A 16,983-nucleotide genomic window follows, 5' to 3' on the forward strand; every position below is an offset into this window, starting at 1 on the left:
ACTTTATTCATTTGAAAACCATTAGATTAAATAATCTTTAAGCACAAATTATTAGGATTTTGACTGTAAATGTTTTAATAGAAATACACAATCTTTCACTTTCTCAGATAGCAACAAAGGGGATGCTAACAGCAACTAGAACATGGGATTTTGCACAAAGATGCGGCACAGTTGACTGCAAATCTGACCTGCCTGGTCACTCCCACAGTCAGTGGAAGGAATGCCAGAAAGCAATACCAACAAACGTTGACAGAGCTGCAGACCTGGAAAATACTCTTCAGTGAGATGAGGTTTGTCAAACAAGCCAGTTTAATGCCAATCCACTTTGTGCTTATTGAGACAACACAAGTCTCCTTTCCCCAAGAACATAGGGAGTGGCAGATCTAGCCATTGCTACCCCTTAAGCTCTTGTGACTAGGGTTACCTCGTCACTTAGTTTACATGGAATGTAGAGAGACTGACAATGTCTTATACAGTGGCCAACCCTAAGGTCTAGATTTTGTTCAGTTCCCCTTTTGTGGGGTTTCCTGCAGGAATCCAGGTGATTTCCTAGCTCAAGTTCCTACTGCACACAGGTTTTAAAAAAACAAAAACAAAAAAAACACAGGAATTTGAAGTTCAAAAAAGTAGTGTCACCAATCACTCAGAGAAATACATAAGTAAATGGACTGAGCTAGTCCAAGAGTTGTAGACTGTGTATACAGACCAAGACAGCTTGTAGGTGTGTCTGTTTGCATTTGCCACAGGCTCCATTATAACAGCTGGTTCCTGTCTAGCTCCCAAAGTTATGTCCCTTTCTGACCCTGCAGCCATTCATTCACATTTGGAACTTAAAATGTCAGTGTTTTTGCAAGTAATGCTCCCTCTTTCTCCAGTGTTGCAGACAGTTCTGATTTATAGTAGGAGTGAAGTATTCATGGTGTTCCCAGGTTCTGATTCTTTCTTTAAATCACTCTGCCTCTTCAATGCCCATGTTGGTAAGTGCTGTCATAATGAATGTCTTTAGGCCAAAAGACATCAAATACAAAGTGTTCTCCAGCCCTCCTCTAACTCAAAAATGTTTAATCATTGATCAAGTTTACCTGATTTTCAAAAAGTCAGTTCTACCCCCTACTTGAATAACCCCTTGGGTATGATAAATATTAGGTCCTGCCTGGGTCACCTTTGACATCTTCAATGGAGAAATGTAGTCTTGTTTTTTTGTTTGTTTGTTTGTTTTTCACAAGCAATAGCAGAAAGACCAAGTCCTAACTGCAAAGATGGACAGTACCTGTAGGGAAGAGGGGGCTGACAGGAGAAGGTGGGGCCAGCTCACTGTCATTAAATACACAGGAATAAACTGTTGTCAGATACCAGAAATTCATGTCATGCAAGTACAACACTAAGATAGAATACAGCAAATTCAGGAATGTTACTGGGGAAAGCAGATAGCCTTACTTTAAAAAATAATAATAATAATAATAACTTTTACATCAGTACAAGAAGGTAAAACAGTAAGAATCATAGATTGAGCTCAAACCAGCATGAAGCTACCAAATTTCTCTTTAGTGGAGCTTTTTCTTTTTTTGTCCATATCGTCGCCTGCGCTGTTTATAAAGGTGACGAAAATTAATATATAACCCTGCAAAAAGAAAAAAAAAAAAAACACTGATTAGAAATGTCATTGTAACTAGAAGTGGAGGTATCCGTAGTTTGTTCCCTGCCTCACAGCACTAAATGTATTGCTCAGATACATCTTAAGAGCCCACTACTGGGTGTCCCAACCCTTCCTCTGGCATTTACAGCATCATTCCTCATGCTCTGCCATTCAGGTTTAGACCAGAATAAATCCCGTACAGTAAACAACTTCTGGGCTTTGTATCATACCTATAATCTATTCAGCTGGCTGGCTATCGTTTTTTGAGGCACTTTAATATTGGTATGCTCATCAACACAGTTTATCCCTCCATAAATAATTAAGTTCAAGATTTTTTTTTTTTTTTTTTTTTTTTTTGCCTGTTTTTCCCCTTATGTAGTTCATAAATGCCCAAACCAAAAACTGCAAGGCTGTTTAAGAACACGTTTAGTAAGCAGCAGTCTGGAAGTGAGGAAATGGTTTCAGAGTCAAGTTTTAGTTCTGCTTTACCAGTGCGTAAGTTCTGCAGCTTAGCCTTACTTCAGTTTCCTCATTTGTATAACAGGGATAAAAACACTTCACAGTCTTACTGTGAAAGAATGGGGTATAAAAAATTCCTTGACCTATGAACATACACTACCTGGTTAAGACCTGAAATTATGAATTTTGGATTTCACTCACAGCCTCAAACTCAGAGATCTTCTCACCTCTGCCACTACTGCCCGACTTATATTTCCACCTCTTAATGTGTGGATGAGGAATTAATGCGCTACTCAAGTAAGTGTGACAGGGGCTCTATTTCAATATTTTATTGAAACTTGTCTCAAATTCCTGTGCTTAAGCAGCCCTGCTAGCCTCCAAGGAGGTCATAATATAGGCAGTATAGTTTTGGTCTCCTATTGCTCTAGAAGAGTTCCTTGGCCACCCATCAAGACTATTTCCCTGCTATCCATATCTAGGACAGACTCCCAGTGGCCAAGAACAGTCACAGTTCAGCTACTGTTGACCTGAGAGAAAAGATCTCCACATGCGGCATCCTCTCCTACCCAGTTTTTTTTCACAAAGAAAACCTTCCCCTATCGCCTGTGTGGCACACGCCTCTAATCCCAGGACGTGGGAGGTAGAGGCAGGCGGATCTCTGTGAATTCAAGGCCAGCCTGGTTTAAAAAAAAAAAAAAAAACAAAAAGAAAAACCCTTTCCCCCCACCACTTTTTCAAGTAGAATTTTAACAAGGATGCTGAAAACTGAACTGCTTGGCTCTCCTGTCTAAAACAAGACAGAAATGTGTTTACATAGTCACTACTTACCTAAGAACAACATTACAAGATAAACCTGAAGGAAGAAGGAAAATCTGACTTTCATCTTCACTGGAGATGGCAAAGTAAAACTGAACCTTCCTGATTCGTTGAATACTGGAATGGACTGGATCACTGCTACAGCTGGAAAAAGACAGAACAACAGGTGCATGAAGCAACGGCCTCCAGCAGCTCAGCCAGCCTGAGGCTTCAGGACATGTTTCCTCTTCTCTTGACCTCTCTCTCATTGCCCCAAAGCTGCCAATAGAAACTCATGAGAAGGGGCCTAGCACTGGACTTTTTCCTCACCGATAGTGTGTGTGTGTGTGTGTGTGTGTGTGTGTGTATGTGGGGGGGGGGGGGATGATCCTGCCAGATCCACTTATTAGGAGGTTGTCAGGATAAAATGAAGTTACTAGTAAGATCTCACATTGGAGTACTCAGAATATCGTGTGAATAAAGAGCAGGTAGCACATGAGTACCCTGCTTCCAAACCTTGTCTTGGAACAGTGCAAAAAGTGGAAGACATCAGAAAGACATTTCCCTGCACAGTCTTAACATCACCCTGAGTAGGCCAGGGCTGGCAGAAGCAGAAAACCAGCCTTTTAATCCTGTGGGCACCGCTGGGAGCTACACTATAAGACCAAAGGTTCTAAAAATACCTTCTGACAAGCATCCCAGCGGGTATAAGGGAATCCACACAGTGTAACGGAGCCACGTGAGCACCTTCCAGTCCATATCAATGCAGGAAAGCATGTAGAAGGGGTACCTATGGAGAACAAAGTTCAGTGATAAGAGCCACTGCAGGTTCTGAATTCGACCCTAGACAAGCATTCACAAATACCAAAGAGTTTGCTTCCTGCAGCCTGTGGCTTCGGAACAGAATTACAATCCTGGGTTAGCTATTCACAAACTCCCATCAGACTCTATTCCAACTCCACAAAGGATGTGAGCTCTACTGGCAGGCTCAGTGTACTCTTCAAGGAACCCTCTTTGTTCAGCTACATGCTGGATGCTCAGAACCTAATTGGCTTTATTCCTAGTACTCAACTATGTTCCTAGTGCCAAACTCTGCCTCTGAATAAATGAATGGTCCTAAAAAATTATACAAAAACCTCTGATCAAGAATCAGCCCAAATTTAAAGAGACATCACACTAGTCATGATAGCACATGCCTTTAGTCCCAGCTCAGAGGAGGTAGCAGCAAGCAGATCTCTTTTGAGTTCAAGGATAGCCTGATCTATGTAATAAGACCCTGAATTTTTTTAAAAAAAGAAATGTCACAAGAAATTCATTCTTTTCCTAAATAGGAAATGTTTAAAGTCAAGGACTTTGAGCCTGTTTCAACTCTTCGCATCCAGCAAGCCTGAGGGTACAGACCCAGAGGCACAGGTCAGAATGGTTCAAGCAGCAATGCCCTTTTCTACTGCACTATGAAGTCTGTCAAACTCACTACACAAACCTAGTGCTGAGGAAGCAATCTGCAAAAGCCTGACTGCATGATTCAGTGGGGAAAGCAAACACTGGATGGTGTGGTTAAAAAAGGAACACAAGTGAATAAATTTTTGTTTTGTTTTTTATCTTAAATTCGTAGCAGTCCTGCCTCAGCCTTTGAGTTCTGAAATTACAAGTGTGTGCCACTGAAATTACATCAATTTCTCTAAAAGGGTATTTTTTTACTGACAATTCGGAGTGAAAAGAAAAATTGCTAAGCTCAAGACTTGAGTACTTTTGAGTTAGAGCTCACCATGCCTCCTCAGGAAGGCTTTCTTAACTAACCCCATCCACCTGGATTGCTGCTTCAACCTTGTGCCCCTCCAGCCTTTTCAAGTATTTCCCTCGTGGATGGGCCTTGGGTCTTTCCAACACAATAGTGAGGCCTTGAAGTTGTAGTCAGATGGGTCTTTCATTCTGTGGATCTCTTTGTTCCCTACAGCCTGGGCTCTAATCAATGCAGGGCTTGCTGTTGTAGCTACAATTCTTACATGTATAATCCTAGTCCCAAACCAAATGAAACTTCCAAGCAAGGCAACAACATCCACTCCAGAGAAGGGCAAGCATTTCTACCCACCTGAAAATTTCAATTGTGCTCCATGAATAAAACACAAAGAAAACCACAGCTTTGTTTTGCATTTCTTCCATGGTGCCGAAGATGATAAACAGAATAAAATTTCTTCCAAGAAACTATTAAAAAGACCCAAAAGAGAAAACTTAAATATTGTGTGTATCTGTATGTGCATATACCTATGTATCTGTCTGCATATCTACAGTGTGTGCATGCATGTACCTACAGATAGGCCCTTTTTAAAGTCTTTTTAATGTTTTGGGGTGTGTGTGTGGGTGTGTGTGTGTGTGTGTGTGTGTGTGTAAAAGAGTATGCTTGTAGGAGTCAGTTTTGTCTTACCATGCAATTTGTTAGGCTTGGAGCTTTTACCCATTGGGACCAGCTTATAGTTTTAGGGACCCAAGTTACAGTTTGAGCAATTAAACATGTCTCACAGAGACAGAAATTCCAAAGTTTGTTGTTTGGATAAATAGGAAGGATTTCCAATGTAAAATACTGTCAGAGTTGTGTCCAGACAAATAAGGGCTGCTTTTCTAGACAGCTGTTACCCAGGGTCATCCTGCATGGCTGGCAGAATCATGCTATTCCTGATAAGAGAACCAGGAGCATTCCTTTAGCTAAATTCTGCTCTGTGTAACTTAATATTTCCTAAGCAAGTTTAGTAGACCCATAGAACATTGAGTTATTCTCCGTTTCTCCAGTATTAAAGGCACACACACATGCACATAAGCACAATATAAAGGATTCTGCCAATGAACATTGGTGCTTACACAACCCCACAGTTAGGAACAGAACATTACAAATCCACAACTGCTACATTATATGTAATGTTGTCCCATGCTCATTATCCCATTGCTTGTCTATACAGCCTACTGCTTGTGTTGTGTGCTACATAATAGGCTATTTCATGGAAATTTTTACAGTGTGTGTGTGTGTGTGTGTGTGTGTGTGTGTGTGTGTGTGTGTGTGTGACTTCTATCTGGGTGCCTGTGGCAGCCAGAGGCAGAATTGAATATTTTAGAGCTAGAGTTACAGACAGTTGTGAGCCACCTAACATAGGTACTAGAAACCAAACCAAGCACTGCTGACCTCTGAGCCATCTCTTCCACCCTCATGAGCCTATCATTTAGCTTTTTAGAATTCGTGCTATATGTATTACTCTGTAACTTGCTTCTATATCTCCCAAACTCTTTAACTCTAGAGTAGCTGAAGTACAAGAAGGTACCACCACACCCAGTCACATTTAACCATTTGTTTGTTTGTTTGTTTATGGCAAGGTTATACTATGTAGTCCTGGATGGCCTGGAACTCACAGAGACCTACCTGCCCCTACCTCCTGAGTGCTGGGACTAAAGCCATGTGGTATAAAGCCATGTGCTACCACACTTGACCTTATGGTAACCACACACACTTCAATGGTATCAAATACATTCACCATGTTGTACACACACCGCTACAGTCCATCTCCAGAACTTTTCATTTGTAAAACTGACACTGTGACTCATCAAACAGTGACCCTCCATCCCTCCAACCTTTTGCAACCAGCATTCTACTTTCTGTCTGATTTTTTTAGTATTCTAAATATATCATGTAAGGAAAATGATCAACCCCTGTTGTAGCATATATCAAAATTTCCCTTAGAATCCCAGGTGGTGGTGCACACACCTTTAATCCCAGCACTCAGGAGGCAGAGGCAGGTGGATCTCTGTGAGTTTAAGGTCAGCCTGGTCTACAGAGTGAGTTCCAGGACAGCCATGGCTAAACAGAGAAACCCTGTCATGGGGGCTATTTTCTTTAGTTGTGAGACTGAATTAAACACCATGTTTTCCTTTTCCATTTAGCCATCAAGAGGCATCTAGGATGCCTGCACTTGTCCTTATTATAAACAATGCTAAGATTCACCTTTTTACAAAGCTTTACAATTTTTTTCTCAGCACATTCCAAACATTCTTTATTGGAACTGAATTTAATGTGTCAGTAAGTATGAGAACATCCTTATAATATTGAGTTTTATAATAAAACTATGTCTGCTACTTTATGTCCTCTGTTCCTTCCTGTATGCAACTTGTTCATTAATTTTCTCTACAGCTGAGTCTAATATACTTCTAAAATTATTAAATAACCATTGACCACTACATTTTCATTAATAGAATTTCTATTAACCTTCTTTTCAAATCTGCTTCCCTTCCATTTTTTACTTTCTTACTTCCAGCCCAAGTAGCCAAGTTCTCTTTATATATGAATGTTTTCTTTTTCCTTTATTTTTCAAGACAGAGTTTTCTTATGTAGCCTTAGCTGTCCTAGAATTAGCTCTGTAGACCAAGCTGGCCTTGAACTCAGAGATCCACCTGCCTCTGCCTCCCAAATGCTGGGATTAAAGATATACTGGGCCATATGAATTTCTATTTTGCACATAACAACTCTCATAGCTGCAGTTCCTGTGGCTGTGTCCAATAGTCTGCTGTTTCTTGCACACAATGTCTTGTTTCTTAGGTTTTATAATCTTTGTTTGGAAGCCTCTCAATTTTTTTGGAAACAAATCTGTAAATTCTTTGAGGCTTGACAAAGACTTTTTTAAAGATTGATTTTATTTTTAACAATGTGTATATGAATGAAGGTGCTCTCAGAGGCTAGAGGCACAAGATCCCCTGGAGCTGGAATCAAAGGTAGGTGGGCAACCCAGTGTAGGTACTGAGAACCAAACTCAGATCCTCTGTAAGATGTTCTTAACCAAAGGTAATTTCAACAGAAGAGGTCTGTTTGCCTCTTTAGGAGTCTGAGGGTAGCAGCAGTTGGGGGTCACATTAAGGTGTGTAACCTTAGGATCATGCAAATAGCTAGGAGACAAGAATTTCTATCACAGATCCTTCTGGGTCTTTTGTTTTGTTGAGACAGGTCTCACCAGCCACTCTAGGCTAGCATTATACCTCAAACCCTCCTGCCTTAATCACCCAAGTGCTGGGGTTACAGGCTTGAGCCACCAGGGCAGCTCACAAACAGTCCCTCCTCTGGAAGGACCAACACTTCAGACACAAGCGGCTTTCTTTGGAGTCTCTGCTGATGAGGGCTCTCACTTCTATACTTCACATTCTCTATATCTTCTGACACTTAAAACTGACGTGGTTAAGTTCTGTGGATTTGCAGATGTGTGTCCAGCCCAGCTCCGCATGACCAAAGTCACTTCATTTTCCAGTGGCTTCACCTCAAAGTGGGCATTTCCTTCCTGTGTCTACACGTTCCTCCACCACCTAATCTGCCAAGTTTCCTCAAAAAGAATTCTCTTTAGTGTTTTTGCAAAGCCTTGTAAACACATTTAAGTCTAGTGATCATGATTACTTTACACAGAAAATGTTTTCCATCAAACCACTTCAGCTAAGTACTGGGCCTCATTCTTTAATCTTTCCTCAAAGAGCAACAAGGAAACTCCTCCCTGCTCCCCGGGATCTCTGAGTTCAAGAATAGACATAGTATATTTTAGGACAGCCAGGACTAGAGAGACCCTGACTTTAAAAATAAATAAATAAATAAATAAATAAATAAATAAATAAATAAGTTTTCCTGCATGCTGAAATAAAATAGTGCCATTCTATGTAAATAAATATGTTTAATAACTGAAACGGCAAATTATGACCTATCTACTGGATACATTCTGAAAGCTTTCGTTCCTTACTCTCACATTCAAATTTTCAATACCTGGATGAGAGAAGGCAGCACTGGGGAACTTGTGACACCAATTGCGGCATTGAGGGTTTCCACTAGCGCCAGCATCTGGCAGAAATACATCATGTCAGCCACAGTGTGGAACGTGTCGTAGAAGGACTCTAGGGCATAAGCATACATGACCGGTCAGTCCACTGTTGAGTCCTAGCAGAAGCAGTTCTCAAACTAGAGCATGCCTTACAGGAAAAGAACTTGGGAGAGAAAACAGACATGGAGTCAGGTTCATGCTTCTATCCTAAGCCAGGACAGGCTTCAGGACTCCCAGAAGAAAGAGCTCCCTCTATCTCTAGAAGGTGAACACAAAGACCCCATGGCCCCTCTGGTTAAACAAAGGAAACAGCATGCCTCGATTTCATTCTTTTACTATCTATTGAAAAAAAAAAAAAAAAAAAAAAAAGCAATGTACAAGACAAAATGGTCATTCTTTCTAGATTGTTTACCTCTTCCATATTATATAGACAATGAAAACTTCAATTACACATAGATGCAGAGGTAAAAGCATTGACTAAAATTAGGTTTCAAGAAGGCTACAGCGATGGCTCAGCAGTTAGAAACACATATAAGCTCACAACCACTTATAACTCCAACTCCAGGAGATCCATCTCTCTCTTCTGGCCTCCAAGGGCACCTACATTCACTTGCACATATGTGCACATGCATGCACACATACACATTTTTAAAAATGAAACCTTAAAGTTAATTATTATCATTATCATTTCTTAATGTTTGGTAGTTTGGCCTGCATGTATGTCTGTGCATCACTTGTATGCCTGGTACCATAGGAGACCAGAAGAGGGCATCTGATCACCTGGAACTGAACTTACAGACAGTTGTGAGCTGCTGTGTGGCTGTTGGGCATCAAACCCAGGTCCTCTGGAAGAACAGTCAGTGCTCTTAACCACTGAGTCATTTCTCCAGTCCCTAAAAATAAAATCCTTAAAATTAGATTTCAAGAGCCTTAACTGTGTTTGTAGCTTTAGGTTTAATAATTCTTAGCTTCCTGAGAATCTATCCTAACTAAAAAGAAATAATGGGCCAGCCATTGGTGGCATAAGCCTTTAGTCCCGGCACTTGGGGGGCAGAGGCAGAAGAATTTCTCTGAGTTTGAGGGCAGCCTGGTCTATAAGAGATAGTTCCAGGACACGCTTCAAAGCTACCCAGGGAAACCCTAACTTGAAAAACCAAAAAAAAAAAAAAGAGGAACAAGAACAAAAAGAAAACAATGGTTTTAAAGGTCTTACTAATACAAGGTTGACCTCTGAAATATTTCTAAGTGCATTTCTCTATAAATAGTCTAAATTCTCAGAGTACAGAACATTCCAGTAAATTATGTGATAAAATTCAAAATGGCCCCTAGTGCTTGCATGAGGCTGGCACATGGGCAGCACTTTCTGGGAGGCCTGTCTTCATACCTGCCCTGCCTAGGTATGCTGTTTCTGTATTCTTCCTTGTAGCACTTCTCAACCAAGCACCACTGATTCTAGGCAGAACCATCCTTTGTATTGCATATTGCAGAAAGTGGGAGATTCCTGACCTCTGCCTACTGAACACACATAGCACCCCTAAATCACTGCAACAACACAAATATCTCCAAGTGCTCCCAATGAAACCAAAACCAAACCCCAACAACAAAAAAGAAAAGAAAGAACTGGGCAATGGTGGAGCACGCCTTTAATCCCCAGCACTTAGGAGTATCTCTGAGTTTGAGGACAGCCTGGTCTACAGAGTGAGTAGTTCCAGGACAGCCAGGGATACACAGAGAAACCCTGTCTTGAAACAAACAAAATACTCTTTGACATTTAGCATGCATGCATGCATGCATGTGTCATGTATTGCTGCACACATGCCAGGGCATGTAATGTGATTGTCAGAGGACAATTGCTGAGATCATTTCTCTCTGTCTGGTAGTAGAGCTAGATTTTCAGGATAGGCAGTAAGCACCCTTACCTTATGAGCCATCTTGCAAGGCCTGTATGTAACCAGCAGTCTTACCAAGAACACACAGAATTCACCCACCATCTTAGATTGAACAAGGCAAGAAGCATTTACGTATCTAAAGGTCCCTGTGGCTTCTGATAAAGTCATCCTAATAACAGAGAGATCTGAGACTTCTTCATTCTCTGGTGTGATTTCATAGAGGCCTCCAGTCACAGGCAACTGTAAGCCCTTGGGCATGTGGCTTTCCTTGCCTGCCACTGTGTATGCAAAGGCCAGTGTTAGGGGCTGGAAAAACAACTCACAGTTCCTCCTCTTTCAACAGACTCCCCAGCTAAACAGCTCGACTGTCATGAACTACAGATGGAAAACCCAGGGCCAAACAGAAGGATACTCTACAAGAATTCATTTTTCTTTTCAAACAGTTTACACTTTCTATTATAGTTATATTTTCCCCATACCTACTTTACAAAAGAAATTGAACTTTTAAACCATCTGCATTCAAGCTCTTGGAAAACTGCATTCTAATCTTTTTGAGTGTGCCAGTGTGCAAGCTGGTCTGGTTTCTTCCTCTTTTATATGGTTATGATCAAACAAGAAAAAACAATTTATGTATTAATTTTAGTGTCTCATTAAGTGTTGTTCCATGCTATTGTTAACTCTGTCTATATGCTTTACAATATCACACTACTGAATATTCCACAGAAATTCCTCACTGATAAAGACATGTGGGGAATTTCTAACTTAATGCCATGCATGACACATCAGAAGTCACCTAGCTTGTCTCCATAGAGCACATTGGCAGCAGTGAAGTCTTTAGGGCTGCTCCAGTAAGCCTGTCTCACGAGGAACTGGGAAGTGAGCACTGTGGGCTCACAGGGAAGGGCAGGGAGAACAAGTCCTGTCAAAGGCAGAGACAGCTACCTCAGAAATTTCATACTTACCTTTTCCTAAAATAAAGAACCGTACTGTCAGGTTGACAAAGATCCAGGAGAAGCCCAGAAGCTGCACAAGGTTATACATGAACAGGTACCCTTTCTTCAAGCTTGTAAGGGCTGAAAAAGCAATGTAGGGAAGTGAATTACTCAATACAACCCGGAGAGAGGCTCTGTAACTCCAACCCTTTCTTTCACCTGGGTGGTTCTAAGTTACCACACAAATGTCTGGCCCACATCTCCCTAGCCTCTAAAGACAACATGTTGAACATTGCCAGCCAATGTGTGGCTTCCTTTCATAGACTTGGTCAGCTCAGAAAAGCACCAACCCTGGCAATGAATATAGGGAAATAAAGTTCCCTTCAGCTCTTACTCTAGTTAACATAATCTACAGGTTCCTCTTCTTTGGATTTTTTTTTTTTTTTTTAAGATCGTGTAGATGAAACTAGCTCACATAATAGAAACAATAAATGAAAAACATAATTTTGACATTTGGTCATATATTCATGTAGCCAGTCCTGGCTGAACAGTGTGCCAGACACCACAAATAGCATTATGGGGACAGGAAGTCAGTGAAAGCATAAATGCCTCTAAGAGCTTACAACTGGTTGGAAAGCCACAGCTTTTCGAAGGACATCTTCTGAAAATTTACAGGCACAAAAAGGAAGGGAGGGAAGGAGGGAGGGAGGGAAGGTACGTTAGGCAGGGGAAAAAGGCAGTAGGCAAGCGCACTCAGGAGGCAGAGGCAGGCGGATCTCTATGAGTTCAAGACCAGCCAGGTCTAAATATTGAATTCCAGGCCAGCTAGGGCTACAAAGTGAGACAACAACAACTCTGAAGAGAGCCAGCTCAGTGGTTGAGACTACTTGCTACTATTGTAGAGGACCCTGGTTTAGTTCCCAGCACCCACACTGAAGCTCACAACTAGCTCTAACTCCAGTTTCAGGATACAATACCTTCTTCTGCCTTCTTCAGGCACCCTACAACATGGTAAACAGACACACGTGCAAACACTTTCCATCTTGAGAGCTGATAACCATAAACATCTATGGCCCAGCCCTTCAGACTTCAAGTGAAAGGAGAAACCAGGCTGCAGGTTTGGGTGCCATCTGCCCCTAGTCCGTTGGTCCAGGAGACCAAGGTTCTTGGCTGCTACATTAGCCTTGGTTTACTCAGACAAGGCTAGTCCCAAACAGAAAGGAAACATCTTTAAGGTGAGGCTTTAGTGTGGGTTCATAGCTTTAAAATTAAACATAGATTCACCCAAGCATTCATCAGGGTGAATTCCCCATTCTCCTGGCCTGCCATCCCCACCACCCCCCAAATCCATCACAAGTTAACTGGTAGCCACCTTCAAGCACTTACTTTCAGGTGAGCCTTCACTTTCTAGTCTGAGTTTATTTAGGCGTTCTTCCTCCTAGAATTTTAGACATCCAAGAATACAAGTTAGAATTTCTGTATGCTTACAAAAAGCTAAGTGCTGTCAAAGAGCTGACACCTCAGGCCATCTCCTCCCACTGTGTTCCATGCTCTGCTGAGGAGACTGTCCCAGATCACAGTTTTCACCGTCAGGACAGGATTCTTACTCAACCAATAGCTAATTGGCTAGTTTCCAGACTACCTGGGGCAATCGTACACCCTACATCTGTAAAAGACACCCTTTGTAGACTTGTTAGAGCACCAAGGGAACAGCAGCTGAAGGTGGGAAATGCCATTTCAGACTTTTTTTTTTAACATTTTATTTATTTACTTTTAATTAGGTATACGTGTGTGTGTGTGTGTGTGTCTGTCTGTGTGTGTGTGTGTGTGTGTGTGTGTGTGTGTGTGTGTGTCCATGTAATGCAGGTGCCAGAGGAGGCCAGAAGAGGGCACCAGCTGAAGTTAGAGGGGGTTGTTAGCCATCTGATGTGGATGCCGGAAACAGAACCCAGATCCTCTACAAGAGCAATACTTGTTTTTAACCACTGAGCCATCTCTCCAGCACCCTTTAAGACTTCTATATTTCTAGTATAAGGTGAGTTTGTTTGTTTTTTCAGAAGCTAAGATCATGTCCAACTTCAGTGTAAACTTACGTTTAGCTTCATATACAATCAGACAAAAGCTGTATTTCTAAGTATGTGTATGTGTGAGTAAGCACACCTGTATTTCCTCACTGTCAGCTGATCTGCTAATATCACTCTCCAAAAATATCACAGCTTTGACTAAAGAGATGGCTCAGTAGTTAAGAGCACTGACTACTCTTCCAGAGGACTTGGGTTAGATTTCCAGCACCCATGCAGTGACTCAAAACCATTTGTAACTCCAGTTCCAGGGGATCTGATGCTCTCTTCTGGACTCTGTGCACACAGACCTATATGCAGACAAAATACACATAAAGTGATTACAAAAAAAAAAAAAAAAAGGACAGCTCCTTAAAGAAATAGTGATTCTAGGACTGAAGCAAAGAATATATAAGCTATACTTGGGGTAGGTTATAGAGTGCCAGAAAGTAAGAAAGAGTGAAGAGAAAAGAAAAAAATCCTACAATGGTGAAGCTTTTTGACGAGACTGGGCCCGTTCAGGGTGGTATGGCCGTATAGACTGGTGAAGCTTTTTGAAAGACACAGTAGGTTAAATGAAAGAGCCTCCAATGACCAAAGCTGGAATGATTTGATCAACAGAAACAGTGTTAGGTTATAATCCTAAGCATAAAATAATGACTGAATAAAGAAATGGGAGAGAACAGGAATTTTTTCACATAGAAAAATTTCCCCAAACAAATGATATGGAAACACGTGTCCCTATTCTAAAAGCATGTGTGATCCATGTAGTGACCTCCTCCTAAAGAGTAGTGAAGACTGTGGAGAGGCACCCTGGTGAGCGCTGCCTTGGCCAACAGTGCTCTGCCTTTTTACTCTGTGTGTCTTTGCCAGTGATAAGAATGGTATTTCACCTCTCCCCACAGAAACCATCACCTTAGCCTGGCTCTGGGGTGAACACCATATAAACCCTAAGTGAAGCAGCCTACCACACTTACATGATGAGTTCTCTACAATCATGCTGCCAGGCCTCCAAGTCAGTGTGTAAACCCTCATGAGTTCCATCTTCAGAAATGAGGGCTTAGCATGCTTACTCACCTTGGCTCTCAGCTCCATTTCTGCATCAGATTCATCCAGCCAGCGATCAAAGTCAGGGGCCAAAAACAGTGGGCGTTTCTCCTGCTTGGTGAGCCTCTCCCACCACTGACTCACCTTCTTCTGGACTGTGATGTTCACCTGCCTCTGGGTCAGCCTGTACACTGGCTAGAAGAGAAGGTGAGAAAAGGTGAAAGCGTGAGAACTCCTTTTCCATGCACTGACTGCACCATATCGGTGTGGTTCCATGGAGAAGCTGCTTCCCCCTCTTCCTGCTCTGCTTCTGCAGGGTCTTGATACATGGGGAGTATTCGAGTCCAAGGGCTGCTACAAGGAACAGCTGGTAAGAGCACCAGTGTCTTTTTCTGATTCTGTTCTAGCTTCTCTGTCTCCATGGCAGGCCCATGACATGTTCTCAGGCCCTATGCCAGGGCTGACTACTTGAGCTCTTTCAGAAAAAGCCCCTGCACAAGGAGATTCATGAACTCAAGCCCCCAAGAAGAAATCTGAATCCAGAATCATCAGTTTTCTGAGGCTAAAAGAAGGAAACTGCTTTTATACTCCCAGCATTTTCTTCCAAGAACAGCTACCTTCATCCTTTCTGCTACTTCATTCTTACTGCAGAGTGACTGAGTCTCATGAGAGCCTCATTCATGGTGAGAGCTTCAGCCATCTGTCATCCTACTCTCCATCACTAAATAAGAGAACACCAGAACTGGGAAGGATGTAGAGATTTCAACTGAGCCTTCCTCTAACACATGAGAAAAAATGCAAGTTCACATCACAAATAATGGCCCAAACCAGATGCCGCCCAGCCCACCCTCCCATTCCCCGAATTCCCATTCCTCTGTAGCTAAAACCAAATAGAATGGTATCGCTCCCCTTTGCTCTTCCTCCTCAGAACCTGCCCTTTGTCTCACTAACACTAGCATGTATTTCCTAAATGGAAAGGCTATTAGAAAACAGAAAGCATACCTCTGGCTTCACAAGGTCTAAGAACTCCAGGTGAAATTCATAGACATTGTCTCCTTTGGCACCATGTCCCTGGGCTGCAAAGAAAAGAATGTGGAGTTTGTGAATTTGAGCAGAACAAAGCCACCCAAAAATCAACCTGCTACATTGCTTAGAAAAAGAAGACAAAGAGCTGGAGAGATGGCTCAGTTGTTAAGAGCACTCACTGACTGCTCTTCCAGAGGACCAGTGTTCAATTCCCAACACTCACATGGCAGCTCACAACTGTCTGTAACTCCAAGACCTGAAATCCTCACCCAAACATACATGAAGACAAACAAACACCAGTGCCACAAAATTAAAAAAAAAAAAAGGTAAAAGTAAAGGTAAAAGTCAACGGTTCCATCAAAAGTATGGAATCATGGAAACATGAGGATGGAGCAACTCCACAGATGGTTAAGCCAAACCACAGGCAAACTTGCATTCTGTATGTTTACTTGTGGTCTGTTTTGGACTATTTATGCTACCTTAATACAGTCTGAGAACACCTAGTATAATAACAGGGGGGAAAAAAAGAGAAGGAGGAAAGAAGGAAAAAGCTAGAGAAATCAGGTGTGTGTGCCAGCTGACCGTGTCAAGGCAGGCTGCAGGACTTGGATACGGAGTCCATGGGTATATGCCAGCATGCACCAGGCCCTAGGTTCAAGCCCCAGGACAGAGACAAAGACAAAATCAGAGAGAGGGGAAGGGAGGGAGAAGCAGAAAGACCGGCAGAGACTGGGAGAGGCGGGAGAGAAAGATGAATGAGAGAATTACAGATACGTGGAAATGCTAAGCTATCTCAAAGATGGCTAATCTAAAAAACCAACTAAATAAAATAAATAAAATAAAATAATAAAATAAAAGCAGAAGCTGCCTGCCCTTTAGCAGTCCCAAATGCAACAGGGCAAAGGATGGGCAGAACTGAGGGGACACAGTCCCTGAGGTGGCCACTCCATCCCTGAGCCAGGACATGATGAAGCAGGAGCCAGTGACAGATAGACCAGGACTCCCATGGGACATCCCTCCCCTTCTGCTCTCTACTTGCTTCCCTCCAAGTTTCTCTTCCCTTCTCAGGCCATTTCAGTACAACTGCCTCGTATTTGGTGAGTGGCTATTACACTCTGAGACCATACATTTCTTAAAGAAGAACAACTCATAGACTGAACCCTAAAGCCTGTTGAAAAAAAAAAAAAAAAAAAAAAAAAAAACAGAACAAAGCCAGACTGGCTTTGTGAAAGTGGGTGGGTAAAATTGCAGGTAAAAATGGAAATTCCATTTTCCAATAACCCTAGGAAGCCAGGCATGGAGGCT

General features: G+C 42.0%; 1 protein-coding gene across 1 annotated transcript in view; it reads right to left on the reverse strand.

The window, feature by feature from the left end:
* Positions 1-48: 48 nt before the first annotated feature.
* Hacd3 (3-hydroxyacyl-CoA dehydratase 3) overlaps positions 49-16,983 on the reverse strand; it is a 29,947-nt gene continuing 13,012 nt past the window's right edge. The window contains exons 3-11 of the mRNA XM_051197769.1: positions 15,655-15,728; positions 14,683-14,847; positions 12,932-12,983; positions 11,576-11,686; positions 8,670-8,797; positions 4,983-5,095; positions 3,574-3,680; positions 2,924-3,055; positions 49-1,621 (exon numbers count right to left, since the gene is read on the reverse strand). Coding sequence (XP_051053726.1) covers positions 1,545-1,621; positions 2,924-3,055; positions 3,574-3,680; positions 4,983-5,095; positions 8,670-8,797; positions 11,576-11,686; positions 12,932-12,983; positions 14,683-14,847; positions 15,655-15,728 — 959 coding nt within the window. The 3' untranslated portion in view covers positions 49-1,544. The remainder of the gene's footprint in view (positions 1,622-2,923; positions 3,056-3,573; positions 3,681-4,982; positions 5,096-8,669; positions 8,798-11,575; positions 11,687-12,931; positions 12,984-14,682; positions 14,848-15,654; positions 15,729-16,983) is intronic.

Source organism: Phodopus roborovskii, unplaced genomic scaffold (genome assembly GCF_943737965.1).
Source record: "Phodopus roborovskii unplaced genomic scaffold, PHOROB, whole genome shotgun sequence".
In the NCBI taxonomy this organism is placed as follows: domain Eukaryota; kingdom Metazoa; phylum Chordata; class Mammalia; order Rodentia; family Cricetidae; genus Phodopus; species Phodopus roborovskii.